General features: G+C 39.3%; 1 protein-coding gene across 1 annotated transcript in view; it reads right to left on the bottom strand.

Moving 5' to 3' along the window:
• Window positions 1-1,315: 1,315 nt before the first annotated feature.
• LOC124776713 (mitochondrial fission 1 protein) overlaps window positions 1,316-16,560 on the bottom strand; it is a 41,035-nt gene continuing 25,790 nt past the window's right edge. Inside the window, exon 4 of the mRNA XM_047251825.1 lies at window positions 1,316-1,712. Coding sequence (XP_047107781.1) covers window positions 1,618-1,712 — 95 coding nt within the window. The 3' untranslated portion in view covers window positions 1,316-1,617. The remainder of the gene's footprint in view (window positions 1,713-16,560) is intronic.

Here is a 16,560-nt window from a genome sequence, read left to right on the forward strand (position 1 = left end):
TTTTCATTTCCTTGCTGTGTATTGGATTTAACTTAATTCCCACCCGAAATTCAGTGGCTTTATGTTCTGTGCTTCAAAGGGTTAAAATATGGATATATAACCCCATATCTACCATTGCCACCCGTCACTGCTGTTCTTCATCCCTCCTCAGCCTGTTTTCCATTCCCCAATACCACCTCCTTCCTGCTGCTGTACCTATGATCACTGATTCCTCCCCCTCCCCAAAACTAAAACTCAACCCCCACTCCTCTCATCTCGTCTTAATGGGTAATAATTCATGAATCACAGTTAATAAATGTATTCACAAGCTTGGCGGCACCCAGATGCTACAAAAACTATGGAACACACAAAAACACTGTTCCAAGCATCTAAGTATTACATATTTATTTTATGACAGTTTTGTGAAGTTTTGGAAAGGTGCAAAAATCACAAATGCAGATAAGGTGGGACATAACAGCCAAAAATTCATAAAAGATGAAAGAGAAACAGTGTTTTTCAAGTTCAACCACTGCTAAAAAAAAAAAAAAAAAAAAAAAAAAAAAAAAAAAAAAAAAAAAAAAAGGAAGAGAGAGAGAGAGAGAAGCAATTCACTTGAGAACATGTGAAAAAGAGGATAAAAAGTAAGTAAATTGCACATGAAGTTTATAGAGAAAAAATTTTTAAATCTAAAAAAAAAAGAGAAAAATTACATCATTTGTATACCATATTTTCAGAATATCCATTGAAGTTTTGTAAATAGAACCAACATGCATCTGGTGAAACACCAATTTCAGCAAGTTTGAGAGAAAAACATTATCTATTTTTGGAAGTTGCCCATGAAATTCCTGTTGACCACTATGCACATTTCAAATGATTCTCGTGAAACCCCTCGTTTGCTGATTCAGAATGGTAACTGTCCACTCTTTTCAGTAATATCAAACCATAATAACCTTCCCTCATTTTATCTCTGTTAGGCTTTAATGTTCGACGTAAGTATGAACTCAACTACCAAAATGTAACAAACGTGTTGTAAAAGGAAAAAAAGGTTAAAAAATCATACACCATCATATTATAATGTTTACATGTTGTGTGCTTTTATTGCATATAGTATTCAATGTCTATACTGAAAAAATATTTTATTTTTTTAAATATATGAATAGGTGACTTATGGGCCATATACATATAAAAGCAAGTTAATCAGTCTCTAAATAACTTATCTTCAAAATGTAGCTGCAAATATTTTTAAGAAATAATTATGACATTTAAAATCACACTGTTCACAGATGTCTCAATTATGGCTACTCTCACAGAAAAGTACAACTGTACTATAACAATATTATGAGAAAAGATTTATTTCATAAATAAAATTATCAACATAGCTGTACATATATAATTAAAACATAATAACAAATATAGTAATAATGGCAATATCTACTAAGTAGTCAACAGCAGACTCATGGGCACAAACCTGCTGCACAAAATGAAGTGGCAAAAATTTTGTACAAAGTAAACTAAATGTGGAAAAAATACATCTTTATATAATGTGCATTTGGAAAAAAATAGCCACTTTGACTTGACTGACACTCATATGGAACTGGTTACAGTGCAGCAAAATCACCGTTGTGACTGGTACACTTCTTAAGACTTACGGGCTGCCATAGCCACACCCATACCAACTATGGCACCCACAGCAAGTACAACTCCACCAGCCAGAGCCATTCCAGCCAGCCCTTCTGCAAAGAAACAAATGTTAGCATTCCAACTGACACCATAAATTACTATGCAAAAATTTGTAAAATGAATAAAACAACTGAGTGCTCATACCAATGAAAATGACGGACCCATCAATTTGAATACTGTTGATTCTAGAAACTTTAAATTACCTTATACTTGGTACAATGAAACTGTATTTTTTAAATCGATGTTCACTGTGTCCTGTTTTACACGGTCTGGCAAAGCAACTTCTTCTCAAAAACATTTATGTTCACTAATGCTACACAACTGACAAAGTGCTGAATGAACTTTTTGTCCACTTATGACTTGCCAATGATTTGTTACAGTACATCAGTCACTGCAGTAAAAATATACATAACCTGTTGTATTTCTGACACTTTACACGATGTAATTTCTCTTACTACCCCAGCAGAACAGATGATGGCAAATAATGCAGCTTACATTTAATTTACACAGGAGAAATTTTTATTTCTTCTACATTATGGGCAGACAGCATTTCAACAGCACATGTAAATCAGTGTTTCTTCTAGCATCAATGTCTTGACTGTAACAGGACATTTGGTCCAGTGTGGAAAATAATTTTCTTCCTCCGGGTACAAGTGACATACACTGCATTTCAATGTATCATAATTCTAGTGTTTTATCTTTTCCCCTTTTCCTTCTATTAGTATTACTAACCATACTGAGGGCTGAATGGCAATACAAGATAGCACTTCTGACCGACAAGTCAGAGTGTTGCATCATACAGCATAAGGCGCAGACAGCATCAAATTCAGCACTAAAGCCTCCTAAGCATAGGGTACACAATCGACCATCGCACTTGCTGTTCACAAGGATCAGGTGGCCAGACGCAGCATGGAAGTTATGCAACCCGTAATACTTTCTTTGAGGCATTTAAAGAGGCTGCCTTCACAGACCACCTGAGGCAGTAAATTTCACTTCACTAGACCCTTACTTAGTGGATCACATGCTCACATTGTGTAACACTTATATGCTGTTAAGATACTGGTCAGAATTTATGCACTCTGTATGAAAAACTGATGCTTGATGGACACTAGTATTCCCCTTAGGTCTCCAATTCTGTCTTTCATCATGTGCCTGTAAGTCTGAATTTTAGAATTTTCATTATCACACCCCACACCACCAGTTTACAACCCTGTGATGTACGTGCAAGAACATTGCCATGACAATCATATAAACAATACTGAATGGAACAGTCCACATGATGAATGCCAAAACATTGGCCAGCATTTGCGTTGTTAGTTACAAACTGTAGTGAAGTATTACAAGCCTCAAAATTTTATCTGCATATCTATGCAATAATATAAGTGTTTCATGAAACACTTACTTAATTTGGCAACTTTTATAGTTCCACTTACAACTTTTCTTGATTTCTTATGCTCCTCACAGAAAATAGCCACAGAAAAAGCAAATCATTATACTTGCAGAGCACCAACCAGTGCACACTTAAGTTCATCTGGGGGTTTGGGAGAGAATCTCAAACCCTAATGCAGATACTGAAAGTAGTATTACAAAATCTGAGTAAACAATGTCACTTCTACATATGGAAAGAAGACAAGAGGAACAGGAATGGAAATCACACTGATTTTTGTAATTAATGGTGAAGCATTAGCTCAGGTGAACAGGATAAGGGACAAAATACTGTCTGCTTGAAGAAATTTTATATTCTTTAATGGATTATACAAAGCAGTGAACACTGAAGAGAAACAAGTGACAAATTGACAGTGAGTTGGCCGGTAAGGCACGAAAAGACAGCACACTGCCTGCAAAATGCAAGGTTCCTAATTGAGAGTCCCAGTCAGGCACACAACACTATAGTTCAATTCTTTTATCTTGGCGGCTCGCGCATGCCCGCCCAGATGCGGGAGATTGCTGCGTTGCCAGTTGCACATGACGCACGTGCCAATAGAAGCAGCGCCATAGTATAGCATAGTTTGCAAACTTACGTTTAGGGGGGAGCGCGTAGTTCATGAAGTAAAGCCACCACGGCCGCATTAACCCTTTCGCTGCTACAAAGACGTGCTCCCTGCCTTCTGCGCCGTGCGCGATTTTGTCACTGCACTGCTCGCCTGTGCAGACACATCGTGTTCCGACTGCTTTGACACTCTTATCAATCGATTCCACAAAAACTATTTGGCCCAAAAATTAGATTTTTACACATCTTCTTGACTGATACCTTCTGCCCATAAATGACTTAATTTTGTTTCGATTTTCAACGCAGTTTTTATGCAGCATTAAATATAGTAAACCATTGCACGAAATTTTGAAGAGTTTGCAGAGGTAAAAGTCCATAGAGTATACTTTCCGTATGGTCGATTTTAGTTGCCTCAATGTTGAGAATGAAATGTGGACAAGATACCTAAATTTCATATAAAACTTACTGTATAACAATATCTCATTTAATTTAAGTACGACATAGGTGTCGTATGTAATATTGAGAAATATTCCGTCTTTCGCGACTGTAATAAAAGTATTATTTACACCGGACGCGTTTGGCTTTATTTTAAAGCACTTCAATCAATCAAAAGGAAGTAGACAAAATACATTAAACAAAACTGTGGTCTTACAAAAACATTAGGACTTGAATATACCGTCTATCAGTGAAGTGCTCTGAGCTATGTCAAATATAATTTTTGTGTGTGGCACACACAAACATCATTTATTTGCTAAAACACTGATCTGCCAACACAAACGTTGAACATTGTGTTACCGCAGCACAAAACTACGAAAGGTGACTTGACAATGGAGGAGACAAAATATTGTCCACTGAAGATGCTTCAAAAGAGAGAAACGCGTCTGGTCTAAATAAGCCCCTTATTACAGTTGCAGAAGAGGAATATATTTCAGTACCATTGGTAAAACTGCGACTGTGGAACAAAAACAAGAACGAGAACATGAGTACCATTGTGTATGTGCCATACCTTTCCTTGATTGAAGTGCTTTAAAATAAAGCCAAACGCGTCCGGTGTAAATAATACTTTTATTACCGTCGCGAAAGACGGAATATTTCTCAATATTACATACGACACCTATGTTGTACTGAAATTAAATGAGATATTGTTATACAGTAAATTTTATATGAAATTTAGGTATCTTGTCCACATTTCATTCTCAACATTGTGGCAACTAAAATCGACCATACGGAAAGTATACGCTATGGACTTTTACCTCTGCAAACTCTTCAAAATTTCGTGCAATGGTTTACCACATTTAATGCTGCACATCAAAACAAAATTAAGTCATTTATGGGGGGAAGGTATCAGTCAAGAAGATGTGTAAAAATCTAATTTTTGGGCCAAATAGTTTTTGTGAAATCGAATGAAAAGTGTGTCAAAGCAGTGGGAACACCATGTGTCTGCACAGGCGAGCAGTGCAGTGATGACAAAATCGCGCACAGCGCGGAATGCGGGGAGCACGTGTCTGCAGCAGCGAAAAAGTTAATGAAGAGGCAAAGCACTAGAAATTTCATTCAAACGAATAAAATTCGTGAAGTTAGGCACTTCGATATTGTTTTTAAATAATTAAAACATTAAGTTCCACACAAGGTTTGAACTCATAACCTTTCGCACAGCAGCCCAACACCTTAACCGTTACGCTAACGCACCTCGTGTGACTACATAGCGCCATGAGGATTATAACGCGTCACGCAAAATACTGACAAACACTGTTGGTATGACTATGAATTACTCACGCTTCATCGAAGTACAATAGGAAATAAACAATTATCGCTGTTCTTTATTGCGAAAAAGCGATTCGTGAGAGTGATACAAACACCTTTCCTTGCTATCGCCTGAATTAGGAGTCTTATTGCTTGTTTGGTTTAATTAATTAAAAGAATATGAAGCAATTGGTATAAAGAATGCTTTTTCCAAACTTTCTATAAAAGAATGTCTGCTATCAAGACACTGCTTTTGTTCTATTACTTTATTTATGGCTGAACGTTTCTAAAACTGAAGACACTCGTCCATGCTCTGCACTGCAGTCGAGATGTGGCAACGTCGTTCTCTGTTCATTGGCTGACTGTGTTTTGTGACGTCAGATGCGCAGAACGAACCTAAACTCAGCCGCCAAGATAAATGACGCGCACTTTAATGCATTACTACTATGTTTACCAATCAGCTAGTTGGTGATGGTTCAGGTAGTTTTTTCCTAAACTGGTTCAGCAAAATAATGAAAAATTTGAACTAAGATGGGCACAGAGATACCAAATGTATCTGTCTCTATTACATTAAACAACAGATGTCCAATGGAATATCCAATAGGCTTCAGAATATATTTTGGACTGTTTCATGAAAACTGTGATTTGAGTCAAGTCCTCTTCTGTTGTATGCTTGTATATACTTCTTTTCAATGAGATAATATCTAACAGCTTACCCACATGGAATAAATTACTATACATTAGCTTAATAGTGTCACATCCAAAGAGGTGACACTGAAAAAATATATGGTAGATGAGATACAGGTAAGGATAATACACCATGCAAAGCATTAAATTTAATTTTATTTTTAACAATTCCTAAAATCTCTGTTAGTTATTCACATGTACCCAAGGGGAAAAAGGTGGGTAAACAAGTCAGTTTCATGGACTAGCGGATGAATTAAGACATTCATCACATAACTGAAATGATAAAATTAAGATTTCAGGTAAGTTCCCCAAGAGCTCTTTGTGAGCCACTGTCTACTTAGATATATCAGACCAGGTAGAAATTCCTGCTGTTGAGAGGAAGTAGGGGGGTGAGAATTCAAGATAGATCCTGCCACATTTTCTGTTTCCCCATTCAACGAGGCAGTTTCTTCACTCAGCATTAAGTCAAATAAAGATCTGTAGTAGAATGCTGTTACACATTTTGCACGTTGTATTTTTCTTGGGAAGCTGAGCTTCATATGATCCAACAAGAAGACAAAAGACACAGAGCGTACTGTTTTACTAAAGACTCCCAGTTCCTCAGTTCAGTGGAGTCAGCAGTTCCGTACTAGTAATGTTAGGCTGTCCGGATTGATTAGGCAATACCCTGTTATGTATCTGTGAGCTACAGTTTTTATTATTTGATCTCATCTTCAAGCACATACTGAAGCTATCAGTTTACATGTCAGTTTACATAACCTTACCCCCATTTACACAGACTAGTCTTCAGGGAATATCAGTGACCATCTCATATTTTATTATATACTTCACCCTCATGTCACAAATTTTGTCATTATTGTTTTTGACTTACTGTGAAGGCATTTTCAGGTAATTTATTTAAAAAGGAAGGAAAAAGTGCATAATAAAATATTAGAAAACTATATTTTATATCACACTCCTACGCATAACTACACATACATTACATAGTAATTCATCACTAACAAGCCATGTCTACACTCAGCGTTGGAACTGAAGGCTTCAGTTGACTATGTAATAGTATAAAGTTGGTAAATACACAAAAACATAAATTGAAACTACTACTCTTGATATTGTTCCACTCCTTTCAGTAGCACTTTTTTCCTTGTTTTTCAGCTAACTGTTCTTCTGCAAGAATAACTTAAGTCTCGTACATACTCAAAATGATTCATTTCTTATTTACATAATATTTCCTGTAATTTCATAGCTTGTGCCAGAATTTACCAACTGCTGATTACAGTAGTGTATTTAGTTTTGTTGAAAACTGAACTGGTTACATGACATGGCTCTTAGAATAATGTGTAAGGGTGAAATCCAAATGAGTCAGTAGTTTTAACAGTATTGACACCAATAATTAGAAAGTTCTGAGAGCGTTCTTTCTAATAATCTTTCTCAATTTTCCAAAAACTAATTAACTTCAAAGATATTCATAACTACAGAGCAGTTACACCCAAATTTACTTTTGCCAATTGAATTATTATGCTTGCTATGTTCCAGGATTTGACTTTATATTTCTGTTGCTCTAATTTTTATGAATCAGGTAACACTGTTCATTATTCGATTTATCTCATAATTGAGAAATTGCATTAATTAACAAAATTTCTAAAGGCAATGTGCTTGTGTGTTTTCCCTTCTTTTCTGAAAAAGGTTTTGGCAGAAAGTTAAGTGTGTTTTCATTGTGCCTGTCTGCAGCTCAATGTGTTATCTTTACAGCGAGTACAATCTACCCTTTTCGTAATTTTTGTTTACTTTTAAATACATAGTTCACCACGTAGGCATACAGTGTGCCAAACAAATAGTACTGGGACCTTTCATAATTTTTGAACAACATTTAGTTAAATCACATCATTGGAACCTAGAGATCATTTACATTATTGAATTTTCACCCTGTAGTTTTATAAACTATAATACAATATCTGAAATCACAAAATATCATTACGCCAGTCTTAATACCACTGCAACCCCACAGCACATGAGTAACAACTTCATGAAAGTTCTATTCACATCATATTATAAAATGTCGATGATCAAAAGTTACAAGATCAACATAAACTAAATGGAATCCACACATTGCAATGGTCGGTTGCTTGTAACATTTCTTCATCACAGCGTTCCTGAAAGTTGAACTTACTGAATATCTTCAGGAATTGTCTGATTATTAACAAATGCACATGAAATGCATCTACCAATCTGCACTTAATATACTGTGTTTTTACTTTTAAATGTAACTGGTGAATTATTCCAAGAACTGTGCATGATTCACTACTGTTTACAGAATTATGATTTTTGGAAGATGGAACATTACAAAATTTGTTGCCACTGAAGTCAACAATAAATGTAAGTGCCAGTCAGGTGGTGACGAAATACAAACCGAATGTTAGGTAAACATATCACCATCCAAACGAAAACACATAATTTGAACGAATGTGGAATTGTGAGACATTGTAGCAACTGCATCGCATTCCTCACTGAAATGTATGTCTAACAATAAAAGCAATTTCACATTACGAGACTTCAATTCAAAGTGTGCAATTCACAACCACATTAGACACTTACAATACTACTAACAAGCACAGGATAAAAAGTCTTCGCAATATAAAAATTATGGGAGTAAGACACATCTAAGCAAGAACCAGTAAAAAAACCTGCTGAATTATCGGTGCAGATATGCTAGACCTGTATCAGAAGCAGCACAAACACCACCCAGCTGCAGAGTGGATTTGCAAGTAGCAGATTACCAGGGACATTAAATAAGTAACGCAACACATCTCCCCCCCCCCCTTCCCCCTCACAAACAGAATGCTTATCTCTTGAGGAGGGCATCACACCAGTATGACAGTGGTAGTTCGGCAGCTTCTGCAAAGGGATTCTCAACTGCGCTAGTGTAATAGGCACCAGTGGTCAAAAGTATGCCACAATGGTAATGTGTTAACACAGTGCAAGATGAACAAATGTCCAGCTGAATAAACTAAATATCCATAGACACGTTTTGAACGGACAAGGGATCGGTATAAACAGAGGAGGACTGTCCGATGTTCTAAGTACCCTTAGCATATGTAGGACACTGAGGGACTGGGTGTAGCATGTGGCCAGGTGAGACACTGGGAGGACCAAGAAAGTTTCCTACCAAGCATGAGCCCCATGGATTTTGTAGTTTCGGCGAACAGAGGGCACAGCCCAAAGATGTACAGATGGTGGAAAAAGCCCATTGCACTACCAGAAATTCATACAAACAGTTTTGTCATGCGCACTCAGAGCTTTGTGCTGGCTTGTGTACGTCAACTGGCCACCAATGGAAGCTTATGGAACCTACTGGTCCTATTCAGTACATCAGAGTTATCAGCCTGTGGCATGACTTGCCTCTTGAGATGGCTGAGGGCAACAGTTTCATGAGCTTGCTCGAGAGCAATTTATGGCAGAAAAGTATAAGTCTTGGAATGTGGTTTGGCCTGGGGAAATACAGAAGGGTCAAACTATGCTCCAATTCGCTCATCGCCGGCTGACACCAGCAGGAATTTCTAGAACAAACAAGTGAGGAAGATGTGCTCCGACTGGCCTGTGACTGACAACATTCCCGGGTGGGGATTTGGTAACATGGGACTGACATGCTACTGGTGGAAAAGAGTTGCATTTTTCCTTAGTGGTGTTTGTGGAAAGATGGGTGCAAACTGCTCCATTTGAATTGGTGGAAGAAGAGAGACCTTTGGTTTTTTGGTGGATGGGGATAGATAGTTGGAGATGTCATGGCACTTGGAGGTGTACAAGTCCTGATGAGCAAGGGAGTCCAATTCTCTACCATGACCACAGTCCTCCGACTTACCACCACAGCAGACTGGTGAGAGAATACCGCAGCATGGCTCACTAGGTGGGGGTTAACATTTAGACAGAAAGCATACCATTGCCACAGCTCCACTAAACATGACTTGTGCCTTAGTGTCATTTGATATGGTATTCAATCAACCACTTAAGTTTCTAAATTAATCGTTGGGTTGAAATGGATTAATGATTAAATGTGCAGCTAGGATACACCTATATTGTAAGCTGTCATCAGCAATTAACTTTGTTTTTCATAGAATGTTGAAGCCAATACTTCATAATTACTTAAAATAATAAATAATCTGTTTATGTTTCATTTGCATTTCTATTTTGATGAGCACATAGTTCCCTTCAGTTTGCCAATTTATTCTACTGACTGAACAGGCAGTTATATAGTAGGATTATTGAAATTTACCACCTTATGATTCTATGTTAAGGCAATCAAAGATAGTGATTATCTTGCTTAATTTACAGTTAACATGGAGTCACAAGGGGACGGTGAGAGAGTCTTGGTAATTCATTACTCAGATAGGTTTCACAGTCTCACAAACCATGGGATATAGCAACCTTGGTCTCAGAGAGCCAAAAGACGTTGCCCCACACGAATGAAGAGAGGGTGGAACTGTTAAAAGGACTAATACAGGAAATCCCATCTACCTTCTTGCTAACCTGATGAATGTGACGACACTGTGCATACAACTATTTATAACAAATACAGTTTGCCATTGTAGGATGATGGTTAAAAACACGGAGACCATATCCCCGCGTGCAAATCACATTGTGGCACGCGTCAGTCCACCAGAGGACTGGGACACGGCACAGTAAAGAAGTGCGAGGTATGGAACATTCTGAAGCCTTCAGGATTTGTAAGGTACTCTACCTGGCTGTCACAAGTGGGGAAACGATGTTCATCGGAGGTCACCAGCTATGAGTAAAGCCTCCAGTTTGCCTCAGAACCTTAGAAAACTGCCGATTGGGTTTACACCGCTACATTATGCACAGTCTGGGGGATACTGTTCCATCAAATCTAACAGAGCATCAGAATTTGCAAAGGCAGAAAGGTAGGCAGTGCGTACAAGCGAAATGGAGGTCAGCGGGGTGAGGGTATCATGCAATGACACCTTTGAAGAGGATCTCTGAGTCAGGGAAGGAGAGGACCATTTGCTTTGTTCAATTTCTTAGTGCCACTATGGTTGGCAGACAAAGACTTTATTTTATTTTTTTTTATTTTATACATCTAGTTTCGTATGACCAAACTGTGGAGCAAATATCCAAGGTCATGGAAAGAGTAAGTAAATGAAATTACAACATAAAAGTAATAACAGATAAAATAAAATGTCTACGAACGCAAAAAAAAGACAAGCAGTAAGTTTATGTAAATGCAATCAACAACGTAACACAGCAATCAGCTTAATTTTTCAAGGAACTCCTAAACAGAATAGAACGAGTGGCCCACGAGGAAATTTCAGTTTTGATTTGAAAGCACGTGGATTACTGTTAAAATTTTTGAATTCTTGTGGTAGCTTACATAAAATGGATGCAGCAGTATACTGCACACCTTTCTGCACAACAGTCAAGGAAGTGTGATCCAAATGCAGAACAGATTTCTGCCTAGTATTAACTGAATGAATCCAACTGGGTGGAAGGAAGTAAGAAGTCCTTGAAGGAATGTTCCTGTCTCCTTTCCACCGTGCGAGTTGTGATTTTTCCATCAGGGGCGAAGATCTGGTAGCTTGTTGTGCTACTGTAGTAGGAGGAGACGGGAATGATATCACGATACTGGGTGATTCCACAGGTGCAGTACTGAACTGGAGGTCGCATGTCTGCATGGCCCTGTCCTTTGTGGAGTGATGCATATTGAGGACATTACTGTATGTGCTAGATGGTAAAATGCAGGGCTTTTGGCTAGCCAACAACATTAGAGTGACAGGGTAGGGTGCTTTTTGCTTCACCCGGATTTCCTGGAGATACACACGACATTCACGGGATGAGGCAGCATGGCCGCCACTACAATTGATACAGTGGGGAGGAGGAGGTGGGCAGTTGCCCTTATGAGCATCTGTACAACAAGTAACACATTTGGCCACGTTTCGACAGGACATGTGATTATGGTTACAACACTGACAGCAACACATCTGGTTTCCAATGTATAGTTTGACCACAATGACTTCATAACCTGCCTTAATCTTCAATAGAAACACTACTTGAACAAATGTGAGAAACAGAGTGCATGCAGGCATGAAGTTTGCATCACCCTTTTGCATTACCCAAAGGACCACAGCGATGCCCTAATCAGAGAGAGAATGTTGGATTTCTCCCTCAGTATGACCATCAAGTAGCCAAGTGTAAAAAACACCCCACAAAGCATTCAGTGTACGATTGGCCTCAACACGAACAGAATAGCCACAAAGCATTCAGTGTACGATTGGCCTCAACACGAACAGAATAGCCATGGAGGAGCAAAGCTGTAAGCAGTTGTTGGGCTTGAAAAATTACAATTGATCTCCATAAGTGAAGTTCCACTGCATAAGCAAGAGCAGGATTTCACATGGCCTGCAACTGCTTCAACGCCTCTCTGAATAATAAACGGATAAGCTGTAGCGAAAGACTGACCTCCGGTACATGTCACCACGAAGAGCTGAGGTACAGCTGGGAGAGTCATTGAATCTTTAGCCTGATTTAGTTCGTGTTTAATAGATGTACACTGATATGAAGATGACCGGCCCTTTAGGAAAAAATCCCCCATGACTGCCGGCAACTGCAGTGGTGTTCTCCTTCAGACAGGGGAGCCTCTCTGGGGGAGGGGGAGGGGGGATGGGGGGAGGGGGGGGGGGTGTTTGCCCACCTTCAGTGATTGTTGACACCACACAGGTCACACACCCCGAACTCCAGACAGAGGGACTAATTGGCACTTGGGAAGGTAACAGCTCAGGGAGTCACCCCTTCCTGGGCCTGGCCTGTAACTGGCATTATATGTGAAACCTACCTGTACACCGAGGGCTAGCAAAAGCATTACCCAGTCACCAGTTATGGATCAAATATGTGGGCCAGCCTTCATGAGTGCGCAGAAAGGAGGAAGAATAAACAAAAATACCTCAAACACCAAAGCGGAGGATGCGGAGATGGAGAACAAAGAAAGGAGGAAAAAGCAGATGAGGGATTGTTCCAATCCTGGGCTACAAAAACTTCAGGACGCTTTCTCAAAAATACCCAAGAGACGTACCCCAAGGGAGGGGAGAAGTACATCAGATATGAAACACAGGATGAGAAGAGGTGCTGCAAAGCCTGGGGCCTCGTGACAGCCAAGCACGAACTCACCCAAGAATGGCGAGCACCTCGGGGATGGTGTTGAGTGTGTCAGCACTACCAACACAGACATCCAGTTGTGCAGCAAGATCTACATCTACATCTATACTCTGCAAGCCACCTGACGGTGCGTGGCAGAGGGTACCTTGAGTACCTCTATCAGTTCTCCCTTCTATTCCAGTCTCTTATTATTCGTGGAAAGAAAGACTGTCGGTATGCCTGTGTGTGTGGGGTCTAATCTCTCTTATTTTATCCTCATGGTCTCTTCGCAAGATATATGTAAGAGGGAGCAATATACTGCTTAACTCCTCAGTGAATTTATGTTCTCGAAACTTCAACAAAATCCCGTACTGAGCTACCGAGCGTATCTCTTGCAGAGTTTTCCACTGGAGTTTATCTATCATCTCTGTAACGCTTTTGTGATTACTAAATGATTCTGTAACGAAGCGCACTGCTCTCTGTTCGATCTTCTCCATCTCTTCTATCAACTGTATCTGGTACGGATCCCACACCAGTGAGCAGTATTCAAGCACTGGGCGAACAAGTATACTGTAACCTACTGCCTTTGTTTTTGGACTGCATTTCCTTAGGATTCTTCTATCGAATCTCAGTCTGGCATCTGCTTTACCAGCAATTAATTTTATATGGTCATTCCATTTTAAATCACTCCTAATGCCTACTCCCAGATAATTTATGGAATTAACTGCTTCCAGTTGCTGACCTGCTATATTGTAGTTAAATGATAAAGGATCTTCCTTTCTATGTATTCGTAGCACATTACACTTGTCTACATTGAGACTCAATTGCCATTCCCTGCACCATGCGTCAATTCGTAGCATATCCTTCTGCATTTCAGTACAATTTTCCATTGTTACATCCTCTCTATATACTACAGCATCATTTGCAAAAAGCCTCAGTGAACTTCCGCTGTTATCCACAAGGTTATATAACGGTCCTATGACACACCCCTGCGGCACACCTGAAATCACTCTTACTTCGGAAGAATTCTCTCTGCTTAGAATGACATTCTGCATTCTGTTATCTATGAACTCTTCAATCCAATCACACAATTGGTCTAATAGTCCATATGCTCTTACATTGTTCATTAAACGACTGTGGGGAACTGCATCAAACTCCTTGCAGAAGTCAAGAAATACGGCATCTACCTGGGAACCCATGTCTATGGCCCTCTGAGTCTCGTGGACGAATAGCGCAAGCTGGGTTTCACACGTTCATCTTTTTCGAAACCCATGCTGATTCCTATAAAGTAGATTTCTAGTCTCCAGGAAAGTCATTATACTCTAACGTAATACGTGTTCCAAAATTATACAACTGATCTACATTTGAGATATAGGTCTATAGTTCTGCACAGCTGTTCGATGTCCCTTCTTGAAAATGGGGATCACCTGTGCCCTTTTCCAATCTTTTGGAATGCTACGCTCTTCTAGAGACCTACGGTACACCGCTGCAAGAAGGGGTCAAGTTCCTTTGCGTACTCTGTGTAAAATCGAACTGGTTTCCCATCAGGTCCAGCAGGCTTTCCTCTTTTGAGCAATTTTAATTGTTTTTCTACCCCTGGCATTTATTTCGATATCTACCATTTTGTCATCTGTGCGACAATCTACAGAAGGAATTACAGTGCAGTCTTTCTTTGCAATCCATCAATCACCTTGAATAAGAGTGTCCACACATTCCAACACTGCAGGAGTAACAGCTGTGTGTGACTGGTCGGTGTGGAGATCTGACAAGTTTGCGTAACCTTGCTGCTACGATAAAACATGCCTAGACAAATGACTCGCCATGGTTCTGTCCACTGCCAGGTCTCCATAAACATTCTGCAAATGCCTATAAATATCTGTGATTCTCTTGTTTTTCTGCCAAAAGAAACTCAATGAGAGCTCTCTGCTTGGAACACACCTCTGTTATAGAAGCCACTTTGGAGGCTACATCTAGCGCCATCTCCTATCTGAAATTGATAGAACTATAGAGGCTGAAGTGGGAATATTCCATGATGTCACGCAACACATTTTTTTCGACCAAAATTGGCCGAGAAAAAAGAAAGTGTTGCAATACTTATTGAATGCCTCTCATAGTATGTAGGAAGTTCAGAAAGTAAGTTACACATGTCGCCCCACTCCAAAATCCTTACACAATAAGACTGCCACACAGTCAGGAGCACATGTTCCACATTTCCTGCAGTGACATTTGTGCTGCATTTCTGGTAACAGATGCATCACTGGAAACCTACTCCGAAGTTCAAGTATGTGGAACAGTATAATTCCTAGGCTGAATGTCTAAACTGCACACAAATTCACTGTGAAATTCTGGTAGTATATGGACCAAATGGAATATCATGTCCAGCCACAGTGAAATGATGCCAACAAGTTGACAAAGATCAAAAGAGACATGGGTTATGCTTGTCAGGATATCCAGATTTTGCATCATGCTAGACCACCTGCGGAGGAAGATTTTCCAATGACAACATTTACGCAGTTCTCCTTACCAAGGAGCAGATTTCTATCATTGATAGAATGTTCTCCACTGATCAGTATGATCACCATTGTTATGATCAACTTGTCCCTGGGTCACTGTATCTGTTATTGGAAATTGAAGTATTACACCATCCGTCACCAGAGTCTTTCTCACGCGTAACACATCCACTTTCAGCTTTTCTATCAGTCTTTAAAGGTTTTAATCATCAGCCTATTCCTCATGACATTAACTCTCATTAGTTAATTATGATTTGGGCTGAATAGCATAAATGAAACATTATGTTCAACCATTCACCTTAATGAAATCATTTTTAATTCTGGTGATGCTCAGCATCTTCTGCCTCAAAGTATATGAAAAGTCATTGATCTTTCATGTTGCCTTAGTAGACGGACACCTACATGAAAGGCAATTTAAACTCTCAGGCATGTTAATATATCTGGATACCGTTCTAGGTGATATCCTTTTGTAAGGTTGCAATTCCGCATTAAGTACATTAAATGTTCCAGTCTACACAATCTTAAATTCTACTTTTACTGCACTGTGGAAATCTGCAGGATCTTGCAAACTGACAACTTATCTAGTGGTACCAGACTGACTGACACACACACACTTCATTGTACCTTCATATTTCCACAGTATTCTGTTGCTGGGCTTCTTGCCTTGTCCTCAGTTTCTTATGTTTCTGAAGCTTCTTTGGTCTACAGTGGAGGTACAAATGTACTACCAGTGAAAGTCACTTCAAATTAGAACAATACTCTTTTTCCCTTATCACACTGTTACCAAGGTTTATCTCTCCAAGGATGGAGCGTCCTTCAGCTAAGTACTTTGAC

This window comes from Schistocerca piceifrons, chromosome 2 (assembly GCF_021461385.2).
Source record: "Schistocerca piceifrons isolate TAMUIC-IGC-003096 chromosome 2, iqSchPice1.1, whole genome shotgun sequence".
In the NCBI taxonomy this organism is placed as follows: Eukaryota; Metazoa; Arthropoda; class Insecta; order Orthoptera; family Acrididae; genus Schistocerca; species Schistocerca piceifrons.